This window comes from Arabidopsis lyrata (assembly GCF_000004255.2).
Source record: "Arabidopsis lyrata subsp. lyrata unplaced genomic scaffold ARALYscaffold_1, whole genome shotgun sequence".
Classification (NCBI taxonomy): domain Eukaryota; kingdom Viridiplantae; phylum Streptophyta; class Magnoliopsida; order Brassicales; family Brassicaceae; genus Arabidopsis; species Arabidopsis lyrata.
In genome coordinates, this window is record NW_003302555.1 from 13,631,342 (window position 1) to 13,648,413 (window position 17,072).

General features: G+C 34.2%; 1 protein-coding gene, 2 long non-coding RNA genes and 1 pseudogene across 3 annotated transcripts; 1 reads left to right on the forward strand and 3 right to left on the reverse strand.

Moving 5' to 3' along the window:
- LOC110224391 lies at positions 1–1,016 on the reverse strand (annotated as a pseudogene).
- A 3,770-nt stretch (positions 1,017–4,786) lies between these two features.
- Positions 4,787–5,813, forward strand: LOC110224614. The gene is made up of 4 exons (XM_021010936.1): positions 4,787–4,935; positions 5,065–5,097; positions 5,167–5,246; positions 5,329–5,813. Exons 1-4 carry the CDS (start codon positions 4,819–4,821, stop codon positions 5,513–5,515), a joined length of 417 nt encoding a protein of 138 aa, XP_020866595.1. The 5' UTR covers positions 4,787–4,818; the 3' UTR covers positions 5,516–5,813.
- Positions 4,952–5,390, reverse strand: LOC110224616. The gene is made up of 2 exons (XR_002329107.1): positions 5,311–5,390; positions 4,952–5,218 (listed from the first exon to the last, which is right to left on the reverse strand). It is a non-coding gene; the product is annotated as an uncharacterized LOC110224616 (long non-coding RNA).
- A 279-nt stretch (positions 5,814–6,092) lies between the features above and the next one.
- LOC110224615 lies at positions 6,093–7,384 on the reverse strand. The gene is made up of 2 exons (XR_002329106.1): positions 6,783–7,384; positions 6,093–6,605 (listed from the first exon to the last, which is right to left on the reverse strand). It is a non-coding gene; the product is annotated as an uncharacterized LOC110224615 (long non-coding RNA).
- Between the last annotated feature and the right edge of the window lie 9,688 nt (positions 7,385–17,072).

Sequence of the window (17,072 nt, forward strand, 5' to 3'; positions counted from 1 at the left end):
GAGATATTAATATACAAGAAACTACATGTTTATATTGGATCGATGTAAACCTAGCAATAATATATCAAATATCTCATATAAATAAGTACACCACAAAATTATTTATACGAAGCCCAATCCAAAATTATCTGTTTCTTTGCTAATGTCTTTGCCGTGAGTAAATGATTGGTTTTCTGAATCTCAAGTCTCTGTCTAAAGACTGGTAATGTTTTAATTTGTGGGTTATTTTTGTCTAAAGACTGAAACAACACATCGAACATGATCCATGTCTAGAGATTTCCAAGCCGTGGGTACCAAGAAGGATCAATGTTCGAATCACTCTCAGTCTAAAGACAACGTTTAAAGTCATGGGTACCATTATCCTTCAACCAAACATGACCCAATCCGATCTTTTGTCTTAAGGATTGGTTTTTTCGAATCTCAAGTCTCTATCTAAAGACATATGATGTTTTAAGCCGTGGGTACCATTTTCCTTCCACCAAAACATAAGCCAATCCGATCTTTTGTCTTAAGGATTGGTTTTTTCGAATCTCAAGTCTCTATCTAAAGACATATGATGTTTTAAGCCGTGGGTACCATTTTCCTTCCACCAAAACATAAGCCAATCCGATCTTTTGTCTTAAGGATTGGTTTTTTTGAATCTCAAGTCTCTATCTAAAGACATATGATGTTTTAAGCCGTGGGTACCATTTTCCTTCCACCAAAACATAAGCCAATCCAATCTTTTCTCTTAAGGATTGTTTTTTTTCCGAATCTCAAGTCTTTGTCTAAAGACTTATGGTGTTTAAAGCCGTGGGTAACTGTTTCTTTGTCTAAAAACTGAAAAACCAAACCGAACATGATCAATGTCTAGAGATTTTCAAGTCGTGGGGACTAATGTTTTGAGCCGTGGATACCATTTTCCTTCTACCAAACATAAGCCAATCTCAGTCTCTGGTCTAAAGACTGGTGATGTTTAAGCCGTGGGTACTGTTTCGTTGTCTAAAGACTGAAAGAACAAAACGAACATGATCCATGTCTAGAGATTTTCAAGCCGTGGGTACCATGAAGGATCAATGTTCGAATCAGCCTCAGTCTAAAGACTAATGTTAGAAGCCGTGGGTACCATTTTCCTTCCACCAAACATAACCCAATCCAATCTTTTGTCTAAAGAATTGGTTTTTCCGAATCTCGGTCTCTGTCTAAAGACCGATGATGTTTTAAGCAATGGGTAACTTGATCTTTGACCAGTAAACTGAAACCAATCCCAAGTACATATGTCGAAATAATAAGCCGTGGATAAAGGATCGGTTTTCAGTCTCAAGTCAAAATTTCCCATAAGCCATGGGTCCAAACTCGACGGGACAATGTGCCAAAGAAAGATTCTAACAAAACACTAATAATTGAGTGTCTGCCTATGATCTCTCTTGGGTTCGAAAGAAAAACAAAATAAGAAAGAAATCAAACAAAACAGAAAAACACAAGCAATAAACTACAACTGATCGCAACAATTTCATGCTTATCAAATTATGCAAAGCACTACAAAAACAAAAAAAAAATACGAATCAAACCCCCTTAAACAAAATCAATTAAAACCAAAAAAAAAAGAAGAAGAAAGAACTTGTAATTCACAGAAAAAAAAACTTTGAAACACGAATTGTTCGGTTGTGCAAATATCAAAGCCGCATAGAATAACTTACTCTGTTTCACGTGCATCTTAGTTGAAATTTAGATATTGCAAAAGATTTATCAAAATAATATCGAACAAAAACAATAGATTAGAATTGATTAAATAGCGTACCTTAACCATCGCATGGGAGGTCACAAACCGACACGGAGTTGGTGTCACCAGTGACGATACATCGTCGATGGATTGCTAAGAGTCAAGGAAACCTAATTGAAAGAGAGGAAGTTAATCGATATAAAACAAAAAAATTAGGGTTTCTTTATGTTTGTCCGCCGAGAAGAGTTTAATATATGCCGATTTTTAAACAATTGATTGTCCCATCTACGAAGCACCTCATCAAACACGTTATTACTTTGAATCCAAAATAAAATAAAATATAAAAACATAAAAAGCAGAGATCAAAACATGAGCATGACTACTAATTATACTTGGAAAAAAAAACTTATCTCCTCATTCATTGAATTTCGGTATTTCTATCACCCATACGTGGTGGATTTCTTCTCACACACATCACGAACTCCCATGATTCAGGATCAAAACTCCCATGCCCAGTAAACCTAAAACAAATTACAAAATAATTAATCACGAAATCATTAGCAAGCGTGAGATATAGTACAAAAACTAAAAACCTAGGGTAACGAATGTGAATGCTAATGTTATGACCAAGACTCTATATTTATAGTTGAAAATCTAGGGTTTACCATCATAATTATCTACAAAATTTTACTTTTAAAAAATAGAAATATTCTCGAAACAAATATTCGCAATATAATATACAAATTCATTAAAGCTAAATTTAACTTTTTTAATTAGAAACTAAATCAGAAAACTAACAAAAACGAATATTAACTACTAAGATATAGAATTATCCAAAAAATTAACAAATAAATTTAAGCTAAGATTCCATAATCCTTAAAGTCGAGACATTATGACATTCGTATCCCCAACGATTACACTATATTAAAAAAAAAATTAAGGGTAATTAAGACTAATCATCTCAAAACACGATTAGACTTATACACCCCTAACAATTAAGAACAAAAAATTTCGAAATCGAGGGTGTTTAGGACATTAGTATAGAGATCAACACACGATTAGACTTATATACCCCTAATTACGAAGAAGAAGAAATTTCGAGAAGAACAATTCATTAAGGGTGTTTAGGACAAATCATTCCAACTTTTAACCACAGGCCTCCAATGCCCTAACTTTCAATATGGTGCGTTTCTACTTCTCAAATAATTATTGTAGAGATTACTAAGTCACTATATGGCTCCGATCGAGCAATTCCCATAAACTGATAAACATGGTTGAATCCTCTGTATATTCCTTAAGTAAGTTTCAAAGATCAATTAATAATTTAATATTGAAGTTTTGTGTCAATAATTCCAACAGAAATTTATGTATGAGTCATGAACTTTTTACTTAAGTATCTTACGAATTTGACTTCGGCTCCGATTGGTAACATTGCATCGCATAATAATATAAGTTACATAATAAAATTAGCAGAATTAAAACTTGCAGAATAAAATTACTTAAAAAAATATGTTGATTGGATATATTTTGCGTAATGACAGAAAATTTATTTCACCAATACTTACTTATATTTAATAAATAAAATAATTTATTTAAGTAATATTTGATAAGAAAAATTGTTAAAATTAAAAATTGTTAAAACATTGTGAAATTTTTAAATATTATTCGAAAATAGTATAAGTTTCATAGTAAAAAATTATTTTCTTCCATTTTTAGTTACTAATATTTTGTGTGGCTAAAATAATAATAAAAATATTACCCAAATAAACAATTATATACACACTTATTTGCATAATGAGATTTTACTTATGTTTTTAGGTGAAAACGTAAATCGTATGTTTTTGTGTTTTCTAATTGGATGATAAAAAAAATTTTGATTGGCAAAATTTTTGTATAATCACAATGAAAATATAATTCCGCCATTTTGCGGTTCCCAATTATAGCCAATATATGGAAAGAATATTCAAATTTCTTCTCCCAATAAAAGAGAAAGAAAAATATAGTATAATGTAATAATTCATTGATAAACTGAGAGATGGCATGGGGAACATGGTTATTTATCTGTCACATTGTAATTTTAAGTTGATGATCAATTCGAGAGTTGAACTTTCTTTCTTTTTCGAAAACGAATGAGAAAAAGAGAGTAACTATTGTCTGCATGCAAGGCATGCGAAATGCTTCATTTTCCAAAAAAGAGAGAGAGGTAAATTTGTGTCTCTACGTGTCGCTCATGCGTTCCATTGTCATTAATTCATTATGCCTCTGAATGTGGAATTATCCCAAAGTTTCAAGGATTATAATTAATGCCATATATTATTTCACACAAAAAATTGAGTTATTGAAGTTTGTGTATTAGTGTATATCGATGTGGGCTTAGTAGTAATCGCAAGAATATTCAAATTCCCTCTCCTAGAAAAAAGAAGAAGAGAAATACTAGTAGTCTCTGCGTGTCATGCAAAATAGATAGCTTTCGATTGTCATGCAAAATGCTACATTTTCCAATAAAGAGAGAGAGGGTGTGTGCGTGTCTCTAAAATTTGGATTCTTTTTTTTGTTAAAGTAAAATTTGGATTCTTTCACTGATATATAAATATAAGTGGATCATTAAGATATTTTCAAGGATTGATTAATGTTAACACCTGGTTAGTATATCAAACACTGACACACAAAACGAAAATATTAACATTTTGAAGTTTTGGATCGATAGATTCGATGAGAGACTTATTTTTGATCCATGTATGTAAACTGTCTTCTTTTTTTTTTTAGGGCGCATCATTACAATTATGTGATAACTTCAAATACAGAATATACTACTAATGGTATTTAGAGAAGAAAAAAAAAAGTTATAAGTTAATTTTCAGTTTTAGTGGATAACCATCTGCTGATTTGCACATTTGTTTATTTTTTACCGAAAAACTATCGACAATTTTGCAATAGAGAAAGAGGTCAAAGTTATGACATGTGTCACTCATGGGCAGTTTCTATTACTCACGCCGTAAAAAGGTGTTTTCATATCTGATTTGATGATAATTGTAATTCTTTAATGACAAGTTTATATATATGGGAAATTCTCGAAAATAGATCTGAATTTTTTCCATGTTAATGTTTTTAAATATATGGAGAATTCTCGAAATTCTAAAAATGAACTTAAAACCAGACGACGCTTTGCTTTAACATCAAAGCATAAAGAAACGTTTACTTTCTCAGCCTCAAGTTGTAAGACAGAAGCAAAAGTAAGAAGAGTCTGAGTAACTACAACGATTATTATCTGTTTACTTTCTCTATTGTTTTGCTATAGTAGTCTTTGCTATATAGTCCACTTACTACAACGATTATAACCAACACTTACTTCTCATCCTCAGGTTATAAGACTCAGACAAAGGGAAGAAGAATCAGTATGTGAGATTGGAAGTATCTATATCCATCATATATGCTAGAGATCTAATTCATCTTCTTCTTTACAGGTGACCACAGAAGCTGAACCAACACTTGCTTTCTCCTACTCAGGTTATAAGGCTGAAACAAAAGGAAGAAGAATTAGTATGTGAGTAACTATATCCATCATAATCTATTTTCTTCTCTTTCTATCCTAGAATCTTAACTAGTACCTTCATATGAGGCAACAGAAACACTTCATATACCAAGGGCGAGCATCCATTTCTACCCTCTCTGCCACCACATTCTCACAAATCGCCGGTGCCACAATCCCCTCTTGTCTTGCACGTCTTGGTTGTCTCTGCTGTTCATGAGGGATTGGAAGCTGCCTTGTCTTGTCAAAGGCCACATCATAATAGAGATGTACTAACACTTTAGTTTGAAAATCATCGCTGGCCAACCGGTACTCATGTTGTCTCCACCCCGTGGTAACTCCTTGGTTTGTAACAAAATCCACTGTTTCCTTATGCCCTAGAATCCTGTCTCTTCTTATTATCTTCTTGGTTTCCCTATACTTCCATCTTCCACCATTTCTGTTGTCTAGGACGGCTCTGTAAGGCCTATCCCTCATCAGCAAAGTCCTTGTAACATAATACCAGTAGTTATTGTCAGGGAAGTACTGATGGAGCGGAAGCTTCTAAGGATAGAACTAGAGATCTGTTGATTCCTCGGAATACCGGAAAATTAGAGTTTCTCGGATCTGTTGATTCCTCAGAATACCAGAAACGAAAGAACGTTAGGAATTCGTTGATTCTCCGCGAATACCGAATCCTACGTCTTCTTATAATCGTTGAGATCTCTCGAGATCTACCGAAAACAAAGATTAGAAAATACTCTTTTCTGAAAAGCTAAAAGCTCTTTAATTTTATTAATCAATCAACTGCATACAATTCTAGGCCTAAAAGCCTTATTTATAATAAATCTAAAAACCCTAGAATATTCATAAAACAATAAATAGAAATTATCTAAATAACTAAATAGAGATATTAGGAAATAATAAAGATATTTGGAATTATTCAAATATACGCTGCATCAGGTCTCGCCGGCCAAGAAAGATTCGCCCTCGAATCTTCATCAGGGTTTTCAGCAATGGAGATCTTCGAATATCTGTCTTTATCTCCAACTTTTGATTCTGCCCAAAATTTGCACGAACCATATCTGAACCGAATTTTGCACCACTTGTATGTTGCACGAAATTCGCACGAATATCTTCTTGTACGACATCTTCGTAGATGTCATAGATTGGATCACCATAGATCTCTCTATGGAGCGGAAGCTTCTAGTACTGATTAAATCGATGTTCTAGCTCTCCCGGTTCCTTTTCATAAATGTCTTTAGACTCAATTACGTTGTCTTGAATGATCTCTTCGTTTACATGGGGTCTCAGGAAATCATCGATCAGGTCAATATCTTTAACAGAGAATCGAACTCCTCTTGGAAGTGGAACTTGTCTTTCCATAGTTCAAGTCTGTAAAAACCAATGCAATCTTAAAAATCACACAATAACCTAACACCATGAAACCTCATCCTAAATCTATACTGATTTCAATCAATCTCATCCTAAATCTATACTGATTTCAATCAACCTCATCCTAAATCTAAAGCTTTCAAGTCTGAAAATCAAATGAAACCTTAAAATCGTCACCTAGAAAATCACACAATGACCTAAAATTTTGGAAGTTCCTCCGAGAATCGATGATCTGACGATTGACCGGAAGTTTAGATCTCTGCAGAAGTTATTCGGAAGTTTGGTGATTCTCTTGGTCCGATGTCGACGAAATTTTGGTATGATTCGTCGACGAAGAAGAAGAAGATGAAGATCGGCGACAACAACACCGGAGATTCTCTCTGTCCAGCGTGTCTAATGTCTATGGTAAGATTCCAACTTCGTACCGTACCAGATTAGTCCCGCATCACTAATTAGTGTTTTTGGGTCACATGTAAACCAAATGGGCTTTTATCTAACCAAACGGGCCTCTATCCAAACTATGGCCCTATTGTTTTTCTATCATATCCGCAATTCCGCATTCGATTAATACAAAACTATTGGGAACAAATAAGAAACGGAAATGAACTTCTTGTCTGTAATAATCATCAAAACTGATAGCCAAACATAGATTTACAATAAAGATTAAAGAAAGGCAACTATCAATTGCTGTGAATTGTTATGTGCAGTCGATAAACTCTATCTTGGTCTTATGTTCTTAACTAGGATTTCACACGGGGCAAATTTTTATTTTATTTTATATTTAGTGATAGTTTATTTGAAAAGTTTCAATTGTTAGCAAATTTAAATGATTATAGTATATTGTTTGTTTGTTTGTATGATAAAATAATTAGTTGGAGTGTTATAGACATGTTGTTTTGTTTGTCCTATTTGCATCTTTAGTATGTGAAATTTGATTATTGTAAAGTAGGAGTTGTGAAAGTAAAATGATGTTAATGTATATGTGAAATATGATTATTGTAAATTAGCAGTTTTGAAAGTAAAATGGTGTTAATATTGTATATGTATATTATTACATTATTAGATAAAAGAGTTCAATTATAATATAATGATGTTTGTATTCTTCATAGTAAAAAAAAAAACCCTGAAGGAATCAGCCCTTGTGGAAAGCCTTTCGATTTTTTCACTAAATTCTCAGTCTTCAAAAAAAAAAATCTCAGCTTCAATTATATCTTCCAAACACATCAACCGTTTAAACATCGCCACGAGGTTAAGGAAAAGAAACCACGTTCCCTCCCACTGAACCAACTCCAATATTATAGACTTTCAACTCAAACTAAACGAAAAATATCTCTAACTATTGATATTTTTTAAATTTATTTATGTTTCTTATTTTTATTTTTAGAATTTACTATGCATAAACATAAATAGAATTATTTTTTATCAACCCAAAATTAACTTTAGATTTTTTTCACTCTTTCAATTTGTTTTTTTTTTGTTATTTCCTTTGAGGTTTTATTTTTTAAAGATTTATTTTTGAATAATTATTGTTTTATTTTGTTTTTTTATGTTGCGTTTGGTCGATTAGTTGGGATATATGTAGTAAACGTATTAAACTTAACGGATGGATGATTTATTAATTTATTTAGGTAATATATATGTTTTAGAAGCTAATTCCTTAGTTTCATATAAGATTAAAAAAAAAACTTGATCTTGTATAATAAACCTCCTCGTCGATTGCATAAAGAGGCTTATTGAAATTTCTTCTAGATGCTTAGATTGAGAAGAGATAATAATCTGTGTACACATAATCTGTTATCTTTCACCGTCCTTCATAATCGATAACTGAAATTTTGTTTGATGTAAGAAATTCTTTGATCATTGTCTTGACAAGCCCGTGTTCGTTTGTCTTGCATTTGACCTCATATCAGTTCCCAAAAGCATACTTTGTCTCATCAACCTCGGGTTTCACGTACCTCAGGATGTTTTTGAGCTTGTCTTCAGATTGAAAACTTAGTGATTTTATTTTTGTACCTACACCATACCTCTGATAATATTAGTGGCAGAGGTAGGGTGTTAGTAGGGGGGTCAGAATGGAAAATGCAGAAAACAAAGATAAATCCACCGATATATGTTCTTTCTACTAACCTGAAGAAACATTAACATTGGTTCACATGAATTTAAATGAAAACTTTGCCTCTTCACAATAATTTGATGGAAAAATCAATATCTCAATCGTAGACATGCGAAATATTTGAAAACTTGGTCGTCTATTAGACCATAATAGCAAAGAGTGATAAAATTTGGTGCAGAAAAGTGATAACTAAAGAATGAGACATGGTCATGAATCATGATCTTCAGTAAATTCATACGAAAAATCAACAAAGATGGCATACATTTGTTTTGAAATGTGTGAAAGAGAGGACGATTAATATAACAAATTTGAAATATTTGATGCTTACTTAATTCATTCGCATCTTGCCAATCTATCCTCTTTTTTTCTTGGAGTTGTCTGTGATCCCTTCATCATGCTCCTTCAAAGCTAGCCTTGGAGATAATAAGTAAGAAACCTGATGTGACAGAGGAGGCGGTTTGACATTATAGCTTTAAAATGGTTTTGGTAGAGTAAAGCGATATTATCATAACCAAAGACAAATATATCCATATGAATTCACCGTCCTCTCTTTGCATTTGAAGTTTGGATCAACAATATATCGTTCTTATGAATAAGCTTAACACTCATATCCAATTATACCACTCACTGGATGATTTGCCTGGCTTCACCTCTCCTTGGATCCATGATTACTTCTCCACTGCCCCACTACCATACCGAACTCATATATTGGATTTTATACCTCTAAATGAGAATAAAAACATGATTCAACATATATATGATTCCTCAGAATCGCGTTTAAAACATAGATATAAACAATAATACCTGTGAAAAATCGAGGGTTTTTGGATCCTAAAACTGTGTATGGAACTACATATGAGATTTAAAATTGGAATCATATGTTCCACACAAGAACCCCAAAAGAAATCGAAACAGATGAAATTGTGGACTTATGTAAGACGATGTGTTGAGGTTAAATTTTAAAAGGGGTGTGATGAATGCAATGCATATACTGATATACGTTTCTTATACTGCGCAACCTTTTGTTTTTAAGGAATTATTTCGGGAAAGTTACTAGATTAACCCAAATTATGATTTTAATTACTAGAATGTCTCAAAAAATTTAGGAGTTAAATGAGTTATTTTCATGACCATAATACCATTTTTCTCTTTGTTAGAAATAAAAAAAAAGTCAAAAATACCTTTAAATATATTTAAAAAACGTGGTGAAAAAAAATTATTTGAAAAATCTGCTGGGTTAATTGTGACAGGTTTATTTACCATGACAGACTTATTTTTCTATGATAGATTTTTTGCGACAGATTTTTTTTCTCCTACAGACTTACTTAAAATAGGTTACGACAGATATTTAATTTGTAGCAGATTTTTTTCTCACGACAGACTTATTTTATGATGACACCACAGACTTTCGTAATTTTGACTGATTTATTAAAATGTGTGGCAGATTTATTGTTTTAGTGGCGTCAGACTTATATTTTTCGAGAAAAATCTGTCAAAGACACTTGCAATGTGAGATGGGATAGAATCAGAGGCTGAATCCTTGTCTTGTGCCCCTGCAGTGTGACTCTGAAGTCCGGGAATCAGAGTAGCAGGATCGAAACTGGGCAGGGAATCATCATCAGACATCAAGTGTTCCTCTTGGTCATTACCCTGATTTCCTCCATTGTTTCCTTCATCAGGATTGGCAGGATCAATGTCTTCAAAAGCCAAAGCACATTCTTTTGCGTCATGTTTGAGAGAACCACATTTGGTACAGAAATTCCTCAATCTCTCAAATCGGAATTTGACGATGGTGTTCTCATCAGCATTAAATTGGACATTCCTCTGGAACTGATAGAAATCATGAGCAAAGAGAATCTGTGAATGCTTTTCTATATTTCTCTTGTGTAAAGTTGTTACAAATGTAAGCTTATATACATCTAAGAGTAAACCAATATATACAATAAACCGTAATCTATTTAACTCAACCAAGATTAGTAAACCGGTCTATATACATACTCTAATAGCCCCCCTCAAGCTTGAGCTTCAAAAATGTTAAGGATGCCAAGCTTGTTGTTGTTTGCTTTGAATAGAGCTGGATACAAAGTTTTGGTCAGAATATCAGCTAACTGATTATCAGTTCTGACAAACATAGTCTTCAGAATTCCTGCTTCCATGCATTCTCTTACTTTGTGACAATCAAATTCAATGTGTTTTGTCTTTTCATGGAAAACAGAATTGCTGGCAATATGCAGAGCAGCTTCATTATCACAGTAAAGATAAGCTGGAGGGTGAAATGGAACCTTAAGAGCCGAAAGAAGGTATCCAAGCCAAATAATCTCCTTTGTAGCTACACTCATTGCACGATATTCAGCTTCTGCAGAACTCATAGAGACCACATCTTGCTTCTTAGAGCGCCAAGAAAGTAAAGAATTACCAAGAAAAATGGCAAAACCAGTAACACAGCGTCTAGAATCAGGACAAGTACCCCAATCAGAATCGGAGTATCCTCGCAGATCAAAGTTAGCATCAACACCATAGAAGAGTCCCTGACCAATAGTACCCTTCAAGTATCTTAAAACTTTATGAAGAGCCTGAAGATGAATATCATTGGGAGCAGATGAATATTGAGCTAGCTTTGAAACAGCAAAGGTAATATCAGGACGTGTGATACACAAGTATTGAAGACGACCAATAAGTCTTCTATATTGCTTAGTGTCAGCCAAAGGTGTACCAGTCTCTGTTGAAAGCTTCTGGTGAGGTTCCATAGGAATAGAGGATGGCTTGCAGTCAGAAAAACCAGTAGATTCTAGCAAGTCAAGAACATACTTCCTTTGACTTAAAGAAATACCTTGATCAGTTCTGGCAATCTCAATGCCAAGAAAGAATTTAGGAGGACCAAGATCTCTTAATTGGAAAGCAGAACTCAACTGCATTTTCAACTCACATACTGCTGCATCATGAGTACTAGCAATCAAAATGTCATCCACATACACAATAACCACCAGAAAATGACCATTAGCTTCCTTCACAAATAAAGTATGATCTCCATGACATTTAGCAAAACCAAAACCCACCAATGTACTGGAAAATTTTAAGAACCATTGGCGAGACGCCTGCTTAAGCCCATAAATGGATTTGTGTAATCGACATACTGCATTGGGAGAAGCTTCTACTCCCATTAGCTCATTGTAACCAGGGGTAATTTCATATACAGTTCCTCAGCAAGGTCACCATTAAGAAATGCATTAGAAACGTCTAACTGATGTAAAGACCATTGCATCTTAGGTGCGAGGGAAAGAATAAGCTTCACTGTGGCCATCTTGGCAACAGGAGAAAATGTGTCAATAAAGTCTATTCCCTCTTGCTGAGTATACCCTTTGGCTACAAGCCGAGCCTTGTATCTTTCAATGCTTCCATCAGCATGAAATTTGATAGTGAATACCCATTTACAACCTACAACAGTCTTCCCTGAAGGTAAATCACAGATGCTCCAAGTTTCAGTTCTTATAAAAGCACCAATCTCCTTTCCCATAGCATCAAACCATTCCTTGACATGCTTAGCTTCTGAAAAACTTTTTGGTAATTTTGCTTTTGTAATGATATTAATGAAAGCACCAAAAGGCTCAGATAAGTATGAATAAGAAATATATTTTGCTAATGGATACGGGGAAGTTTTAATAGGTATAGTAGGAGTATTATTATTATAACAATGAAAATCCTGCAAATGGGAAGGCAGTTTTCTCTGCCGAGTTGGTTTAGATTCAGAAGGAATAGAAACCATGGAAGATGACTCATCATGATTGTGAGGAGCATCAGAAGATGATTGCACTTGAGGCAAATGTTCATCATGATTTGGTGCAGGGAGAGAAAAATGAGGAAAGAAGGTCTTTACATCATCTGAGATATTAGATGATGCAAAAGGAAAAATTTCCTCATGAAATATGACATGCCTAGAAACAGAAACTGAGTATGTCTCAATATCTAGTAGCTTATAACCTTTAAAACCTGAGGGATAACCTAGAAAAATACAGGCTCTAGCTCTAGGATCAAATTTGGTTCTGTTTTTTGGAGAGGTTGAACTATAGCACAAACAACCAAAAGCCTTAAGAGAGTTATAATCCGGGAGTTCATTTGTCAATTTTTCAAAAGGTGTTTTGTTGTCTAATACTGGAGATGGTAACCTATTGATAAGAAAAGCTGCAGTTAAGACACAATCCCCCCAAAACTGTAAAGGAATCCCAGATTGAAACATAAGGGCCCTAGCAACATTCAACAAATGCTGATGCTTTCTCTCTACAGTTGAGTTTTGTTCTGGAGTTTCAGGACAAGAATGAAAACTTTTAATTCCTTTATCCATGTATAAAGCAATAAATTTCAATTCATTAGCATTATCCGATCTAACAGAGCAAACTTTAGCATTGTATTGAGTTTCAACGAGTTGAATAAAACCAGGAAAAACATGTAAAACATCAGATTTTTGTTTAAGCATATAGATCCAAGTTGCACGACTAAAATCATCAACAATAGTCAAAAAATATCTAAAACCATCAACAGTAGGGATAGAAAAAGGTCCCCAAGTGTCAATATGAATTAATTCAAAAGGTTTTGTTCTCATATTATTAGATAACTTGAAAGGTAAATGTTTCTGTTTAGCAAGATGACAGATATGACAATGATGAGATGATTTATTAATCTTTTGTTTAGACAACTGTAGAACAGGAGAAAGAGATTCTATTTTACTTAAAGAAGGATGTCCTAATCTTTTATGCCATAATTCAGAATCAACATGAACACTAGCACAGACAGACATACCTGGTAAAGAAGAATCAGAAACATGACTAAGAGACTTATCAAGATTCAGAACATATAGATTTGCAACTTGACTACCTTGCCCAATCATTAACTCCTGAGTAAGTGCCTGAATAAAGCATGCATCAGAAGTAAAACTGACTTTAGATTTCAAAGTTTTAGTCACAACACTCACACTCAACAGATTAAATCTGAATTCAGGAATATATAACACATTATGTAGAGACAAAGCATCAGTGAGTTGAATAAAACCAGTGCCCTCTATTTTCACTGTTTGACCATTAGGTAATCTAACATAGGTTCTATCTAAGGCTTTGTATTCTACATAAATTTCCCTTTCATGTGTGACATGATGACTAGCCCCTGAATCTATAACCCAAGCTCTATGAGACAACTCAGTTTCATGAGGTATAGATGAAGTTAATATGTCATAATAAGTAAAGTCATAAAGAGAAAGAAATGTACCAGTTATCTGTGAGATAGATGGTACAGGAGTTGAAGTCGAAGCTATAGCTTTATCAGGGGATGGAGAGATGGTACTGGACTGGAGCTTAGAACTGAGATAAGAGATCATCATTTGGAGTTGATCCGTAGACATATCCTCATTTTTTCCTTCAGGCAAATTTTCTTTCTGAGACAAAACTGCATCTGAGCTTGTCAAGTTAGTACTTCCCACATAAGTGTTCTTCTTAGCCCTTGGATGACCAGGTGGATAGCCATGTACTTTGTAGCATTTATCCACAGTATGACCAACACGAAAACAGTGAGAACACTTAGGTTTTTGAAAGTTTCCCTGTGTTGCCAGAATAGAGTTCTGTTCATGAAGAATAGCCTGAGCTTGAAAAGCTGAAGGAGTAGACAGAGGTCTTGAATATCCAACAATCCTTTGACTCTCATCCTGATCCAGCATATTATAAATCTCATTTAATCCAGGTCTTGGTTTCATGTTTAGTATCTGACCACGAATGTTGTTGAAGTTATCATTCAATCCCATCAAAAATTGAATCACACGGCTTGTCTCTGCTTCCTCTAACAGTTCTTTGACTTGATAACAGTCACATTTCTTCACAGTACGAGTCCTTGTGTTAGACAACTGCTCCCACAATGTCTTCTTCTTCGTGAAGTATGTTGATAAATCAAGATCTCCCTGCTTGAGTGTCATGACAGCTTGTTCAATTTGATATTTCCGCGGTAGATTGCTAACCTTGAACCTAGTAAACAGATCATCCCACATTTCCATCGCATCTTGATAATAAAGAATGCTATCATAGATCTCCTTGTTCACGACATTAAGGATCCAGGACTTCACCATACTATTGCATCTACTCCAGATTCGGAAACTAGAATCATCCTCAGAAGGCCTCACTAACGATCCATCAACAAAGCCTAGCTTATTTTTCGCATCTAAGCTAATTTTCATCGCAATCGACCAACTGTTGTAATTAGTTCCATCAAGAGTATGAGATACAATCTGTAAACCTGGATGATCTGAAGAATGGAGGACGAGTGGATTGTCAGAGTTCTTCGACATTGATCCATTTCCCTCAAAAACTTCAAATCGTTGTGTGAGCTGTTGTTTCGGCATCGCAAGCTTCGGATCTTCAAGAATCACTGAGTTACGAGTAGATCTAACAACAGAACCACCATCGTCAGGTGTAGTACTTTGATTTCTCAGTTTTCCTCCCTTCTTTACCATTTTCGTCAAAATCAAGTGCGCGGAAGAACAATCGAAGATGATAGAGACGAAGAGACAAAGAAATTGAAGAAGAATCTGAAGATAATCGGTGAAATCAACGGAAAAAACGCAAAAAATGCTCTGATACCATGATAGAAATCATGAGCAAAGAGAATCTGTGAATGCTTTTCTATATTTCTCTTGTGTAAAGTTGTTACAAATGTAAGCTTATATACATCTAAGAGTAAACCAATATATACAATAAACCGTAATCTATTTAACTCAACCAAGATTAGTAAACCGGTCTATATACATACTCTAATAGGAACCGGAGAGGATCATCAAAGTTCCAGGCCAGTTTGACTCTCGCATAACCCACTTGATTTGCATTTTCATCAAAGTCAACCTCCGTTATCTTCATCTCATTCTCACTGATGTTTGGGTACCAGCGATGAATGGAAAGCATCCAATCATTGAACGACCACGGACCACGACGAAGAACCAGATTCATCGATTCTTCAGATTGAAACTTGAATTGAACCCTTCCCTGGCCAACGATACGACCCACACATGAATCCGCAAAACCCCATACCCTGGGCATCTGGCCAATTAATGCTCTCAGGTTTTGCTTTCTCGGATTAACTGTAGTAACAATCAGAGAGAACCGGTTCACGGCGGCTGCACGCGAGACGAATTCTGGGCAAAGCGAGATTGGGACATCATCAATGCCCAAATCAAGGTCTTGGACTGATTTTCTCAGGAAATCGCTCATGGTTTTCGTGAAGTAATTGTGAAAGTGAAGTGATAAAGATGTTAGGAATGAGGAGGAAGGATCGAAGAGGTTATAAAGGAAGAGCCATGGCGGTTTTGGTTGACGGTTACTTCCCGTAAAAGAGGGAGACAAGCAACTGTCATTGACTTTTGACAGACAAAAACCGCCATTGAAGATCACAAATCGAAACCCGAGATCAACGATGGTCGGAAAAAGACTCCGGCGGAGAAAAATGGAAAAAATGATGAACAGGCGTTTATCGCCAAAAGAATCGCCTCGAGAGAGAGACATTAGTTTTTTTTTTTTTATATAATATTATTTTTCAATGTAAAATTTATTATCGAAATTTTCCACTTTGTTTTTTAACTGGTTGATTTTTTTAAAAATAAATAACTAAACATATTTTAAAATAGAAGAAAAAAAAAAACAGAAAATTAAATATTTTTAATTTATGTGTAAAAACACAACATATAAAATGAAACAAAGGGAGTGTTTTTCTAATATTATAGTAATTACTATAATCCAAGATATTATTATTGAATTTGTTTTTATCAATTATTTCAAACAGTTCTTTATTTGGTGATTAAATTTTAAATCTTCAACAATGATGAAACATTTTAAATCTAGTTTGGTGAAAAATTGATTTATTAAGAATCTAGTATAAAGTAGGGAGCCATATAAAGTAGTAAATAATGATGATTGATTGAATTACTATATTTTATTACTAGTGTTATGGAAAAAATAAATGTGTATACTAAACCAAAAGTTTATCAAAAATCTCAATGTTTGATATGACTGATTAAGACATTCCGTCTCAAAAGTGATGCAAAAGAAAAATGTTGGTAAAAAGCACAAAACCAACAACCAAATCCTATCGAAATGTAACACTCAGACATCCCAATAGCTAATCACCCGGGAGATTCCTCTGCTCATACCTCTGTTCAAAAATTTGTATCATCCCCGACCCAGATTCTGTTCTGTTTACGCCATCTCACTTGCTATGTTGCTTCAGTGATGCTGCATGGGATGCAGCTTCCCTTAAGATTAGAAAATAAAATCTTCAAATAGACAAATGTGTCGAATATTTTGTAAAACCATATCAAATCCACTGTTATT

Bases quoted from the DNA above. Each gene is read 5' to 3' on its own strand.
- LOC110224614 (XM_021010936.1), top strand. From the start codon at position 4,819: ATGGAGAATTCTCGAAATTCTAAAAATGAACTTAAAACCAGACGACGC. The intron at 4,936-5,064 runs GTAAGAAGAGTC...TCTCATCCTCAG, and splicing joins GTTGTAAGACAGAAGCAAAA to GTTATAAGACTCAGACAAAG. The intron at 5,247-5,328 runs GTGAGTAACTAT...ATGAGGCAACAG, and splicing joins AAAGGAAGAAGAATTAGTAT to AAACACTTCATATACCAAGG.